This window comes from Pseudorasbora parva, chromosome 6 (assembly GCF_024679245.1).
Source record: "Pseudorasbora parva isolate DD20220531a chromosome 6, ASM2467924v1, whole genome shotgun sequence".
Classification (NCBI taxonomy): Eukaryota; Metazoa; Chordata; class Actinopteri; order Cypriniformes; family Gobionidae; genus Pseudorasbora; species Pseudorasbora parva.
This window is the reverse complement of record NC_090177.1, coordinates 2,453,883-2,469,337: the sequence shown is the minus strand read 5'-3', so window position 1 is coordinate 2,469,337 and position 15,455 is coordinate 2,453,883. Positions and strand designations below refer to the sequence as shown.

General features: G+C 36.5%; 1 protein-coding gene across 1 annotated transcript in view; it reads right to left on the bottom strand.

Moving 5' to 3' along the window:
* Positions 1-15,455, bottom strand: part of LOC137078211 (collagen alpha-1(XXIV) chain-like) — a 247,343-nt gene that overhangs the window by 74,123 nt on the left and 157,765 nt on the right. Inside the window, exons 25-29 of the mRNA XM_067445327.1 lie at positions 11,376-11,429; positions 11,143-11,196; positions 10,263-10,316; positions 8,125-8,178; positions 2,256-2,309 (exon numbers count right to left, since the gene is read on the bottom strand). Of these exons, the coding sequence (XP_067301428.1) occupies positions 2,256-2,309; positions 8,125-8,178; positions 10,263-10,316; positions 11,143-11,196; positions 11,376-11,429 (270 nt within the window). The remainder of the gene's footprint in view (positions 1-2,255; positions 2,310-8,124; positions 8,179-10,262; positions 10,317-11,142; positions 11,197-11,375; positions 11,430-15,455) is intronic.

The window sequence follows — 15,455 nt, the reverse complement described above, 5'->3', positions numbered from 1 at the left end:
AACGCTGTGACCATAGAGACTGTTGTGTAGACTGTAAGTATTTAAAATGTTTAACTTTTTTAAATGTTTGATGTTTAATATGAAAAAATAGCGCTCATAAACGGGCGTCGATGGCATTCTCAAGTGAAACATGTTGAGGCTTGGAACCAGAAACGGCGTTCCTTATGTCACGGCTTAACAAGCGGATTGAAACAGGAAGTTCTAGAGACATAAATAATGCCATCACAGTGTTTTCCCAGAGTGAAAGAGTTTAGCTTTTATATAATTGTCAATGCGTAACTATAAAACACTCTTAGAAGCAAAGGCTTAGACAGAATCTAAAGCTGATGATCCAAGAGGCAACTTTTTGAGCAATTTTGCCAAGCGATGTTGCTGTGGGCATTTTCCCATTCAGAATGGGCAACACATTTCTTTTTGGATATCCAGATAGAAATGTGTTGCCCATTCTGAATGTGAAAATGCACAAGCAACATCGCTTGGCAAAATTGCTCAAAAAGTTGCCTCTTGGATCATCAGCTTAAAAGGCTTCTATTAGACGCTTAATTTATCCAACCTTTTAGTGGTTCTCATTGTGGGATTGTTATATAAATTTAGTTTGAATTCATTTTTGATCTCATACGAGCATCTTATAAACACACTTTATCACCAAAAAAGTTTAAATCAGTCATATAAGAAATTTTTCGGTAACACTTTAGTATGAGGAACACATATTCACTATTAACTACGTCTTTTGCCTCAATAAACTCATAATTTACTGCTTATTAATAGTTAGTAAGGTAGTTTGGTATCACTTTAGTATGAGGAACACATATTCACTATTAACTACGTCTTTTGCCTCAATAAACTCATAATTTACTGCTTATTAATAGTTAGTGAGGTAGTTTGGTATCACTTTAGTATGAGGAACACATATTCACTATTAACTACGTCTTTTGCCTCAATAAACTCATAATTTACTGCTTATTAATAGTTAGTAAGGTAGTTTGGTAACACTTTAGTATGAGGAACACATATTAACTATTAACTATGACTTCTGCCTCAATAAACTCATAATTTACTGCTTATTAATAGTTAGTAAGGTAGTTTTTGTAGCATTTAAGTTTAAGTATTGGGTAGGATTAAGGCATGTAGAATAAGGTCATGAAGAATAAGGCATTAATATGTGCTTTATAAGCAGAGCTGGACAAAGTACACAGCTTTATTACTTGAGTAAAAGTAAAAGTACTACTGTTCAAATATAACTCTGTTACAAGTGAAAGTTGTAGAAACTGATTTTTACTTGAGTAAAAGAGCAGAAGTATTTTTTTTTAAAAGTACTTAAGTGTCAAAAGTAAATTTCCTTTTTTATGTCGCCGCATTATTGTATTATAGTTGTATAAATGCACATTATGCCATCATGGTTTAAGCCAGTCAGTGACGCTCCATCTGACACACTAGCAGACGACTAACTTAAACTCATTTAAATACTTGTAGAAAAGTTACAAAGCTCTTTATAAAGCTGCTGTCACTTTAAGGCCAAATGCACGGATCCAATACACCGATACACATCTGATATTCTCACAACGTTACTCTTCTCTTTCTCCCAGACATTTACGTTTTTAACATTTTATAAGACATGCATCAAGTGTATGCCAACTAAACTAATCTTGAACTTTTTAAAAACTGAAACATACTTTCTAAGTATGGCTATGAGTGCACACACTGCGCTGAGAAACCGTCTTCCATTTTTCTATAAACTGATCAGTGTTCAAACAATGTTGGGAAACTTTACATGACCTATAAGAGAGATTACTGACAGTCTGTTTGCAACAACAGCAACAAAACACCTTTTAAAGAAGAAAAAAATCATCCACTGACTTTCAAAGCTGCGACAGAAACGACTTTCGACTTCGAGGACCTTGATAGAAATGTAGTGGAGTAAAAAGGACGATATTTGTCTTTCAAATGAAGTGAAGTTAAAGTTTCCAGGAAAAATAATACTCAAGTACAGATATTCAAAAAGTGTATTTAAGTACAGTACTCAAGTAAATGTGCTTAGTTACTGTCCATCTCTGTTTATAAGTACTAATAAACAGCCAATATCCTAGTAATATGCATGCTAATAAGCAACTAGTACATATTTAATAACTGAACCTTAAAATAAAGTGATACCCATTTTTCCTTATATTGAACCTTTTTGGCATAAAGTCAAGACCCCAAGAGTTTTATTCAACCTTTTATTCTAAGAGTGTATGTTATATATGGGATGCCGGTACCTTTACGCCCTCTTGGCCCGGTTCTCCTGGGGGGCCGTCAGGTCCTCTCGGGCCCTTAAAGACAAAAACACAAGACACGCTGTGATTTTACACTTGTAAATAGGGCAGGGTAAAAAATAACTAATAAATATCACTATGATTCCAAAGCTGACTGATTACATTAAGTATAGCAAACTCGTACTTTGCATTACATGTTTTCTGAAATGTTATGTTTAAATATGAGGCAATGTCTAATTGAACATGCACTAACTTGCACACATTTCCAGAGAATAAATCTGAATATTGGATAAAGTCAGGTCAATTTTCTTGTTTGATTTTTTTGAACTTATCAGAGTTTTACTAATGGGCTTTTGGATTTCTGTTTTTATCATGGGATAACTCCGTAAAATACGGTCAACAGCCAGAAAACAAAACAAAACAAAACATGTTTTTAGGAATAAAATATTCTATATATCAGTGTGAATGATATATGAACAAACCCCTCAGTAGAAACCTTCAGAACATAGTCAGGAATAAAACTGTAAGTTTTGGTGTGTATAAGTGCAGCTGAAGTGGAGGAAAAACTCTTTAAAGATATGAATCATAATCGAAATCTACAGACGCGAATACATAAAGTGCAATAAAATAAAGACTTAAATGTGTGTTTTGGATGTTTTCTTTCCATAAGTCTGAAAGAAGACATGTTATGGAGACAAAATAGCTCATAATATCAAAATTGACAAGTGCATGATATAAGAGTCTTGCCTTAAATCAGACAATACTGTCAACAGCCAAAAAACAAAACCAAACATGTTTTTCGGAATAAAATATTATATAAACCAGTGTGAATGATATATGAACAAACCCCTCAGTAGAAACCTTCAGAATATAGTCAGAAATAAAACTGTAAGTTTTGGTGTGTATAAGTGCAGCTGAAGTGGAGGAACAACTCTTTAAAGATATGATTCATAATCAAAATCTACAGACGATAATACATAAAGTGCAATAAAATAAAGACTAAAATGTGTGTTTTGGATGTTTTCTTTCCATTAGTCTGAAAGAAGACATGTTATGGAAGCAATATAGCTCATAATATCAAAATTGACCAAAAAACAATGGCTTTGTCCATAGTGTCTTGCCTTAAATCAGAAAATACTATTAAAAGACAGAAAAAAAACTAGCTTTGGGAATAAAATATATAAACCAGTGTGAATGATATATGAACAAACCCCTCAGTAGAAACCTTCAGAATATAGTCAGAAATAAAACTGTAAGTTTTGGTGTGTATAAGTGCAGCTGAAGTGGAGGAACAACTCTTTAAAGATATGATTCATAATCAAAATCTACAGACGATAATACATAAAGTGCAATAAAATAAAGACTAAAATGTGTGTTTTGGATGTTTTCTTTCCATTAGTCTGAAAGAAGACATGTTATGGAAGCAATATAGCTCATAATATCAAAATTGACCAAAAAACAATGGCTTTGTCCATAGTGTCTTGCCTTAAATCAGAAAATACTATTAAAAGACAGAAAAAAAACTAGCTTTGGGAATAAAATATATAAACCAGTGTGAATGATATATGAACAAACCCCTCAGTAGAAACCTTCAGAATATAGTCAGGAATAAAACTGTAAGTTTTGGTGTGTATAAGTGCAGCTGAAGTGGAGGAAAACCTCTTTAAAGATATGATTCATAATCGAAATCTACAGACGCTTATACATAAAGTGCAATAAAATAAAGACTTAAATGTGTGTGTTGGATGTTTTCTTACCACTAGTCTGAGGCAAAATAGCTCATAATATCAAAATTGGCCAGTGCATGATGTAAGAGTCTTGCCTTAAATCAGAAAATACAACAGCCAAAAAACAAAACAAAACATGTTTTTAGGAAAAAAAATTCTATTAACAAGTGCCAATGATAAATGAACAAACCCCTCAGCAGAAACCTTCAGAATATAGTCAGGAATAAAACTACGTTTTGGTGTGTATAAGTGCAGCTGAAGTGGAGGAAAAATATTTAAAATAATCAAACTCTACAGACGCTAATACATAAAGTGCAATAAGTTAAACACTTAAATGTGTTTAAATCTCTTTCCACTAGTCTGAAAGAAGACATGTTATGTAATATAACTTATAATCTAAAATCTTAAAATTAACCAGTGCATGAAAAAGGCACCTTGCCATAAACCTCATGACTATCATATATCATTTATACACACAGAAAACGCTTTCATGATCATTTTGTGAGATTTATTTATAAACAGTCCAGCTAGTTGATCAATGAGCCAACAGAGCGGAGACGACACACCAAACCAAACACAACGGGAATCCAGCTCAAGCCAAACAAAACCAAAAAAGAGAGCGAGTGCACTGCCGAACCCTAACTGAGAGGGAACCTAACTATTAAAAATAAATAATAAAATATAAAATATACAATTTAACTAAAATCAAACTTATTAAACTTATTTTATTAAAACTTCAAACTCAAATTTACAGACCACACACGGAACCTTCAACTTAAAGTGTTCATGCTGCCTTAAAATCTTAAGTTTAACTCAAATATCCAAGTACTTAGTAACTTCAGATTTCAAGTTGACTAAACCTTAATACTTTAAGGCAGCAAAAACATACTTTTTTAAGACAAAAAAAGTACAGTGCAAGGACGTAGCAATGTTGTTATTATTAACTAAAGCTAGAAAATATTTTGTTAACTGAAATAAAGCTGAAAAAACTTAAGCAAAAATAAGAAACGCCTGCAACTAACTGAAATTAATAATATAGACTACAATTAGTAAATATATATTTTTTAATTAACAAAAATGACAAAAGCACATAACTAAATATTGCTAAAGCTTAAACTAAAATGACTGAAAAAAATTTCATTAATATAACATAATTAAACAATTTTCAGTCTACACTGTAAAAAAATATAATAATAATAATAATAATAATAATTCAGGCCCCAATTGAAAAATGTCTAGTGACTGATCACATCTAAATTTTTCAGTTGGCCCAACTGAATTTCTGTGAATTGATGCAATTAAAATCTCAGAAATTCAATTCGGCCAACAATCTTTTTTTTTTGCCACAATGTGACTAGTAAATGTTCAATTGGAGACCTGATTTTTTTTTATTTTTTTTTTTTTTACAGTGTATATTTTTCAGTTCTGAATGAATTACAGGGATATTTAAAACATTTATCTCATTTTCTTCAGCATCTTGGACTAAGCTTGTTGCAGTGCATTCTGGGAGTGCAAAGCTGCCTTATTATTTGGCCAAAAAAAGTTGATCTTAACAGGACTATACTGTTTTTGAATAGCCGCTGAATCTGGAATGTGTTAAAAGCTGTCTGTGTTTTACATAACAAGACGTCATATCTGCTGAAGCTGGGTTCATGAACGGACACTCCTGACACTCTTCAGAAAGCCTGAGCTCTTTGTTCAGGATGTGTAAGCGATCTGTCTGCCATGTTTTCACAAAGGGGTTTAAAGTCGCTCAGCCTCAGCATCATTAAAATGAGATCTGCACAGTTTTATATAAACAGAGCCGAGGGGAACACTCTCTTAATTGCAGAGTTTGGCATGAAGCTCAAACCTCTTTTCATCAGCTTCTGTGGCCTCTGACAGACTTCATCCTGTGTCATTAGGACTCACGTCAAACACGCTCGTTCTCTTCAACACTTATTATGTTAGTCAAGCTTTCCTGCACGTGATTCATGAGTGTTTACCCTCACACTGACCTGTCATTAATTACACTGGCTGCTTGTGCTACTGTACCTGTAAAGGGTTAGTTCAGCCAAAAATGAAATGTCTGTCATTAACTCCTCTCCCTAATGTCGCTCCACACCCGTAAGACCTCCGTTCATCTTCACACACAGTTTAAGATATTTTTTATTTAGTCCGAGAGCGTATGCAAGTGTATGCACACTATACTGTCCATGTCCAGAAAGGGAATAAAAACATCATCAAAGTAGTCCATATGAGACATCAGTGGGTTAATTAGAGTCTCTTGAAGCATCAGAAATACATTTGGGTCCAAAAATAACAAAAACTACGACTTTATTCAGCATTGGCTTCTCTTCCGCGTTTGTGTTCAATCCTAAAATAAAGATTCAAACGGTTATGAATCAGCGAATCGATTCATGATTCGGATCGCGTGTCAAACTACTGAAATCGCGTGACATTGGCGATCCAAATCATGAATCAATACGCTGATTTCATTGCATCGGTCTGCAGTGGTCAGTCTCTATCAAAAGTGCTCCAAGGAAGGACCAGTGGAGAACCGGCCACAGGGTCATGGGCGGCCAAGGCTCATTGATGACCGTGGGGAGCGAAGGCTGGCCCGTGGGGTCCGATCAAACAGACGAGCTACTGGAGCTCAAACTGCTCCAGAAGTTAATGCTGGTTCTGATAGAAAGCTGTCAGAATACACAGAGCTCTGACCTCTGACCCCTGACCCCGCCGAAAGCACCAACAGTGGCACGTGAGCATCAGAACTGGACCACGGAGCAATGGAAGAAGGTGGCCTGGTCTGAGGAATCACGTGTTCTTTTACATCACGTGGATGGCCGGGTGTGTGTGTGTGGCTTACCTAGGGAACACATGGCCCCAGGATGCACTATGGGGGACTGACAAAATATTTGGTCATAATGTTATACCTGATAGGTGTATATATGTAAACACACTATATATATATATATATATATATATATATATATATATATATATATATATATATATATATATAGAGAGAGAGAGAGAGAGAGAGAGAGAGAGAGAGAGAGAGAGAGAGAGAGAGAGAGAGAGAGAGAGAGAGAGAGAGAGAGAGAGAGAGATGCGTGTGCGTGTGTGTGTGTGTGTGTGTATATATTTGTTTTTGATGGTTTTTGAGGTCTTACTCAGTTTGACCACAAGAGGTCCCTGTGGTTTATCTAGCAAAACACGACAAAACTTGTATCCACACTGATCTCTGCACAGATAGAGAGCTGAATACACTACAACAGAGCCTGGGAATTTATTGCTAGGACAATCAGCCTGCGGTAAAAGTCTTTTTCGAGGAAAGTCTATTTACTTGGCGGCCATACTGGCATATTTGAAGCTATTTCAGGCATCCAAGACCAAGTCCTATCTGCATGAATAGGGAGATTCGGAAATCTCAAAAACTGCTTACAATTAAACCCCGTATATCAAACCAGCAACAGAATCTGACATGAGCCAAACTTGAGCATGAAAAAAAATGACAAAAACACATTTACTAAAACTTTAACTAAATATAATTCCAAATATCTCATGTTCGCTAACATTGTACACGGACAAAAATGCTTTTCTTACTTAGTATTTTTGTCTTGTTTCTAGTCTAAATATTAAAGAAATTCTACATTAAGAAACATTTACTAGACAAGTAAAAATATTGTATTGTTTTGGGAAAAATAACTCAAAATGAAGAGAGTTTTTGCTTAAAATAAGATAAATAATCTGCCAATGGGGTGAGAAAAATAATCTTGTTTTCTGTTTGAATTAAGATTATTTCTCTCACCCCATTGGCAGATTATTGATCTTATTTTAAGCAAAAACTCTCTTCATTTTGAGTTATTTTTTCCCAAAACAAGACAATTACTTTTGCTTGTCTAGTAAATACTTCTTGTTTTAAGAATGTAGATGTTTGGACTAGAAACAAGACAAAAATACTGAGTAAGAAGAGCATTTTTTGCAGTGTACAAACATTTCACATTAAGCAAAACTGTCAGTCAAAGCTTTCCACCAGTCAAATGCCTCTCCTTCAGTTCAGATTCCTATTAGCTTTGCTATAGACGCGTTGACATCATTAGCATTAGCAATACAAACAGAAGAATCAACAGAAGCATCATTTTCTTCACGGCTCATCTTACCCTCCGTCCTTTGGGCCCGGGAATGCCTGCTGCTCCTCTAGGCCCTTGAGGACCCTTGAGAAAGAAAGAGAGAAAGAAAGTTTCAACTCGTTTTAACCGCTATTACTGTATCTGTGTGTATATCACTTCTACATCGCTGAAGATCAGAATCACACCGCTAAACCATGGTACTTTGATATACCACATAAAACTGAATTATTATCATGTTCAAGCACCATCATTTTTTTTAAGTTGAAAGAAAACAGAGACTATTGGAAACTCAAAAGTGTATCCGAAGGCGTGTAGGCATCTGTTGTACCTGTTAGTGTTCATATTCTTCAGTCGCAGCCCATTGAACTGCTGGAGGGAAAGTCATGAAATTTGGCACACAGATAGAGGACCATCTGAACATTAACCACAGCAATTTTGGAGTCTCAAACTCCAAACAAATTCCCTCTAGCGCCACCAACTGTCCAAAGTTGGCAAAGAACACATCAAATTGGATGTGATGCTATATCTCCGTAACGTTTTAACATATTGAGATGAATATTGGTGCATGTCTTCACAAGCATTATCAGAGGCCACATGCAGCATTTCAGCACAGTGCCACCTACTGGTCAGGAGATATAAAAAAATTTTGTCTTATAAGAATAGCCTTTCATATCTCCTGACCAGTAGGTGGCGCTATGCTGTAATGCTGCATGTGGCCTCTGATAATGCTTGTAATGATATGCACCAATATTCATCTCAATGTGTTCAAGCGTTGCGGAGATATAGCCTCACATCCAATTTGGTGTGTTCTTTGCCAACTTTGGACAGTTGGTGGCGCTAGAGGGAATAAGTTGCTCCAAAATTGCTGTGGTTAATGATCAGACTGACTTCTATCAGTGTGCCAATTTTTTTTAATTTTTCCTCAAGTGGTTCTATGGGCTGCGACGGTTTGCCCCCAAATCATAAGTCTCTTTCAATTCAGTGCAGCATAACGAGTTGATATCTAATTTTGTGTTGCCCATTTTGGGTGTCGGCCATTTTGATTGTTTGTCATAAAATGCTGTATGTTATGAACGCATCAGCGTATCATTACGAAACTCGGTATATGTCATCAGGACCATGATCTGAAGGTACTCAAAAAGTTTAAAATAAAATTATTTTTTAAATGCTAATAACTTTGATTCATTTTTCTTATTTTAATGAATTTTGATTCCTTGAGTCATACCAAGAACAATGATATTAGTTATGCCATAGTTGCTCAAAATAGCTGTCCACCATTTTGAATTTTTCAAAATCCTCTTAGAGCGTTGGCCAGATTTTTACCAAAATTGGCTCAGGTCATCTTCAAACTATGTCGGCAAAAGTTATCAAAAGTTTTTTGATTGACCAAACCGTTCTCAAATAACGCATCAACAATTTTGTTGGAATGGTGCCAAGCTGATTCTGAGGCTGTAACTATGCAATACTTTGCCATAATGACACCAAACTTTGTATGTGCCATTGTCTCCTCACACTGACCACACAACACCAATTTGGCAACAGCGCCACCTACTGGTCAAAAGTGATATGTTTTGAAGTCATGTGACCATAGTGTAGTTTGCTAATAGTTTATCTGCAGATTGTATTTAGGCTTCACTGCAAAAAATGCTTTTCTTACTCAGTATTTTTGTCTTGTTTCTAGTCCAAACATCTAAAAATTCTTAAAACAAGAAGTATTTACTAGACAAGCAAATTGAATTGTATTGTTTTTGGAAAAATAACTCAAAATGAAGAGTTTTTTTCTTAAAATAAGATAAATAATCTGCCAATAGGGTCAGAAAAATACTCGTAATTCAAACAGAAAACGATTATTTTTCTCACCCCATTGGCAGATTATTTTGCTTATTTTAAGATAAAACTCTCTTCATTTTGAGTTGTTTTTTCCCAAAACAAGACAATAATTTTAACTTGTCTAGTAAATGTTTCTTCATGAAAGAATTGTTAGATATTTTGATTAGAAACAAGACAAAAATACTAAGTAAGACAAAGCATTTTTTGCAGTGTTCAGAAATTTCAAGATGAACCAAACGTGTAAGAATCATAAAAAACAGCAATTATTTCAATTTCATTCTGAGGATTATTTCAGATTAAATTTGTATCCAACAGCAGAGGATCATGGGTGAACTTACTGGTGGACCTTGTGGGCCGAAATCTCCAGGACCTCCTGGAAGACCCGGATAGCCCTAAAACAAAGAGACAGACACATGTTTATCACCATAAACCCACAAACCACTAACCCAACCGGCTAATAAACAGGTTAAGATCAGACCAGCGACTGATTCACACACGTTTGGCATTGTGCAACAATTCAAGAAACGATCTTGAGTTCATAAAAGAGTCCCAGAATAATCTATCACTTTCAAAATGAAATTATACTGCAAAAAATGCTTTTCTTACTTAGTATTTTAGTCTTGTTTCTAGTCAAAATATTTAAAAATTCTCACATTAAGAAATATTTACTATACAAGTAAAAAATATTGTCTTGTTTAGGGAAAAATAACTCAAAATGAAGAGAGTTTTTGCTTAAAATAAGATAAATAATCTGCCAATGGGGTGAGAATAATAATCTTGTTTTCTGTTTGAATTAAGATTATTTTTCTCACCCCATTGGCAGATTATTGATCTTATTTTAAGAAGAAACTCTCTTCATTTTGAGTTATTTTTTCCAAAAACAAGACAATTACTTTTGCTTTTTTTTTGTAAATACTTCTTGTTTTAAGAATGTTTAGATGTTTGGACTAGAAACAAGACAAAAATACTGAGTAAGAAAAGCATTTTTTGAAGTGTATGAAATGTGAACTGAATAAAATTATGTTCCTCCTCAGTATTTTTTTTTCTTGTTTTTCAGCACAAATATCTAAAGATTCTTAAACCAAGAGATATTCACTGGTGCAGACAAATGACTGAAGATACTGGGTTTTAAAAAAGTCAAAAATGCTCAGGAAGAACAATTTTTTTTTGCAGTACAATGCATTTATATGTGTTTGTTAGAGTGAAATAAGTTCTTACAATTGAACCTTTCTCTCCTGGAGGACCCAGAGGACCAGGAGGACCTCGATCACCCTGAACACACACAATTAAAAACACACAGTTACCATTAACATTTTTAGTCTGCAAATCCACTTAATTACGGTGACACACACTCGTCATGATTCATGTTTCCAGCACGGGCCATGGTGTATTTGTGATAAAATGGTGGAAGCTTGTTTGGTTGCAGATAAAGACTGTGTCTCAGTTTTTACCTTTTCTCCAGGTTGTCCGATCACTCCGGTTATTCCAATCATTCCTACTGGACCCTGAACAACACAAAGAACAAGAGCTGGTTAAACACACACACACACACACACACACACACACATACACACACACACACACACACACACACACACACACACACATGTTGGTCTATGTGGTTTACAGGGACTCTCCATAGGCGTAATGGTTTTTATACCGTACAAACCGTATTTTCTATCCCCTTACACTGCCCCTGCCCCTAAACCTACCCATCACACACACACACACTGCCCCTAAACCTACCCATCACAGGAAACATTCTGCATTTTTACTTTCTCAAAAAAACATCATTTAGTATGTTTTTAAGGCCATTTGAATTATGAGGACATTTGATATGTCCTCATAAACCACATAAACAGGCTCACACACACACACACACACACACACACACACACACACACACACACACACACACACACACACACACACACACACACACACACAGAAAGTGGTCCTGGTCAAGACAATCTCCTGAACTCCAAACTGAATGTCAGAATGGGAAAGAAAGGTGATGTAAGCAATGTTGAGCGTGGCATGGTTGTTGGTGCCAGACGAGTATTTCACAATCTGCTCAGTTACTGGGATTTTCACACACAACCATTTCTAGGGTTTCCAAAGAATGGTGTGAAAAGGGAAGAGCATCCAGTATGCAGCAGTCCTGTGGGAGAAAATGCCTTGTTGATGCTCGAGGTCAGAGGAGAATGGGCCGACTGATTCAAGCTGATAGAAGAGCAACTTTGACTGAAATAACCACTCGTTACAATCGAGGTATGCAGCAAAGCATTTGTGAAGCCACAACACACACAACCTTGAGGCGGATGGGCTACAACAGCAGAAGACCCCACCGGGGACCACTCATCTCTACTACAAATAGGAAAAAGAGGCGGCAATTTGCACAAGCTCACCAAAATTGGAAATTTGTTGAAGACTGGAAAAATGTTGCCTGGTCTGATGAGTCTCGATTTCTGTTGAGACATTCAGATGGTAAGAGTCAGAATTTGGCGTAAACAGAATGAGAACATGGATCCCTCATGCCTTGTTCCCACTGTGCAGGCTGGTGGTGGTGGTGTAATGGTGTGGGGGATGTTTTCTTGGCACACTTTAGGCCCCTTAGTGCCAATTGGGCATCGTTTAAATGCCACGGCCTACCTGAGCATTGTTTCTGACCATGTCCATCCCTTTATGACCACCATGTCCCCATCCTCTGATGGCTACTTCCAGCAGGATAATGCACCATGTCACAAAGCTCGAATCATTTCAAATGGGTTTCTTGAACATGACAATGAGTTGACTGGACTAAAATGGCCGCCACAGTCATCAGATCTCAACCCAATAGAGCATCTTTGGGATGTGGTGGAACGGGAGCTTCGTGCCCTGGATGTGCATCCCACAAATCTCCATCAACTGCAAGATGCTCTCCTATCAATATGGGCCAACATTTCTAAAGAATGCTCTCAGCACCTTGTTGAATCAATGCCACGTAGAATTAAGGCAGTTCTGAAGGAGAAAGGGTCAAACACAGTATTAGTGTGTGTTCCTAATAATCCTTTAAGTGAGTGTAATGTAATATAATATAATATAATATAATATAATATAATATAATATAATATAATATAATATAATATAATATAATATAATATAATATAATATAATATAATTATTTGTGACACTAAAGACTGGAGTAATGATGATAAATTCAGCTTTGATCACAGGAATAAATCACACTTTACTATATATTCACATAGAGAGCAGCTGATCTACACTGGAGGAATATTTCACTTTTTTATTTAATGTAATATTTTAATGTAATTTAATTAAATTAAATTTGGTCTGTCAAGCTTCAAAATAACAAAAAAGCACCATAAAATTATACAGGGAGTGCAGAATTATTAGGCAAATGAGTATTTTGACCACATCATCCTCGTTATGCATGTTGTCTTACTCCAAGCTGTATAGGCTGGAAAGCCTACTACCAATTAAGCATATTAGGTGATGTGCATCTCTGTAATGAGAAGGGGTGTGGTCTAATGACATCAACACCCTATATCAGGTGTGCATAATTATTAGGCAACTTCCTTTCCTTTGGCAAAATGGGTCAAAAGAAGGACTTGACAGGCTCAGAAAAGTCAAAAATAGTGAGATATATTGCAGAGGGATGCAGCAGTCTTAAAATAGCCAAGCTTCTGAAGCGTGATCATCGAACAATCAAGCGTTTCATTCAAAATAGTCAACAGGGTCGCAAGAAGCGTGTGGAAAAACCAAGGCGCAAAATAACTGCCCATGAACTGAGAAAAGTCAAGCGTGCAGCTGCCAAGATGCCACTTGCCACCAGTTTGGCCATATTTCAGAGCTGCAACATCACTGGAGTGCCCAAAAGCACAAGGTGTGCAATACTCAGAGACATGGCCAAGGTAAGAAAGGCAGAAAGTCGACCACCACTGAACAAGACACACAAGCTGAAACGTCAAAACTGGGCCAAGTAATATCTCAAGACTGATTTTTCTAAGGTTTTATGGACTGATGAAATGAGAGTGAGTCTTGATGGGCCAGATGGATGGGCCCGTGGCTGGATTGGTAAAGGGCAGAGAGCTCCAGTCCGACTCAGACGCCAGCAAGGTGGAGGTGGAGTACTGGTTTGGGCTGGTATCATCAAAGATGAGCTTGTGGGGCCTTTTCGGGTTGAGGATGGAGTCAAGCTCAACTCCCAGTCCTACTGCCAGTTTCTGGAAGACACCTTCTTCAAGCAGTGGTACAGGAAGAAGTCTGCATCCTTCAAGAAAAACATGATTTTCATGCAGGACAATGTTCCATCACACGCGTCCAAGTACTCCACAGCGTGGCTGGCAAGAAAGGGTATAAAAGAAGAAAATCTAATGATATGGCCTCCTCGTTCACCTGATCTGAACCCCATTGAGAACCTGTGGTCCATCATCAAATGTGCGATTTACAAGGAGGGAAAACAGTCCACCTCTCTGAACAGTGTCTGGGAGGCTGTGGTTGCTGCTGCACGCAATGTTGATGGTGAACAGATCAAAACAATGTTTATGAGTTAATGTTATATTGGTTTCACTGGTAAAAATAAATCATTGAAATGGGTATAAATTTGTTTTTTGTTAAAGCTACACTGTGTAACTTTTTTAGTTTATTCTTAGCTAAAAACACTTCGTTCTTCCAAAAATATATGTGCTCCTTAATGTATATTTACTTCTTTCAAGTAATAAAGTATTCTCGTAAGTTTATAATATGCCATTGAAAACACATACGGGTGAGGGGTTCGGATGCCGGTCGCCATGTTGCTCCCTCCATCTTGAAAGTACAGTAGCCAAAGAGGGACACACCCGTAAATTCAAGCTTCGCCTTTCGCGTTTTAACACTCGATGGCACCGTGTCGAATGTGAAGAGGGGGATTGCAATGTTAATCTTGGACTAAATCGGCCACTGTAGGAGTTAAAACGAAATCAGAATTGAGAGGAACAGAAACTATTATTCGCTGGATGGTCATAAACCTTTACACCGCTAGATGGGGGAAAATATCACACAGTGTAGCTTTAAGTTCCCTAATAATTATGCACAGTAATAGTCACCTGCACACACAGATATCCCCCTAAAATAGCTAAAACTAAAAACTAAAACTTCCAAAAATATTCAGCTTTGATATTAATGAGTTTTTTGTGTTCATTGAGAACACAATGTTCCGGGTAAATATTTCCCCCTCCAAACGGCCCTGCTCGCGAGGTAGTACTTTTTCAAAGTTCAGGAACTTTCGAGGGCGGGACATGGGAGCTGAACGTGCTGATTGGTTTAGCTCACGCAGCATTTTATTTCAACCGGCATTTTTAAAAGTCTTTTGCGAGGTTCGGTCTGCGTTCAGTAAATATCAGTCTTGCTCTCTGTCTGATGGTGCACGCTCGTATCAGCCAATTCACGTGCAATGTCTGTTGGGGATCAAAATGGATCAACTCAAAATGAAGAGAGTTTTTACTTAAAATAAGATAAATAATCTGCCAATGGGGTGAGAAAAATAATCT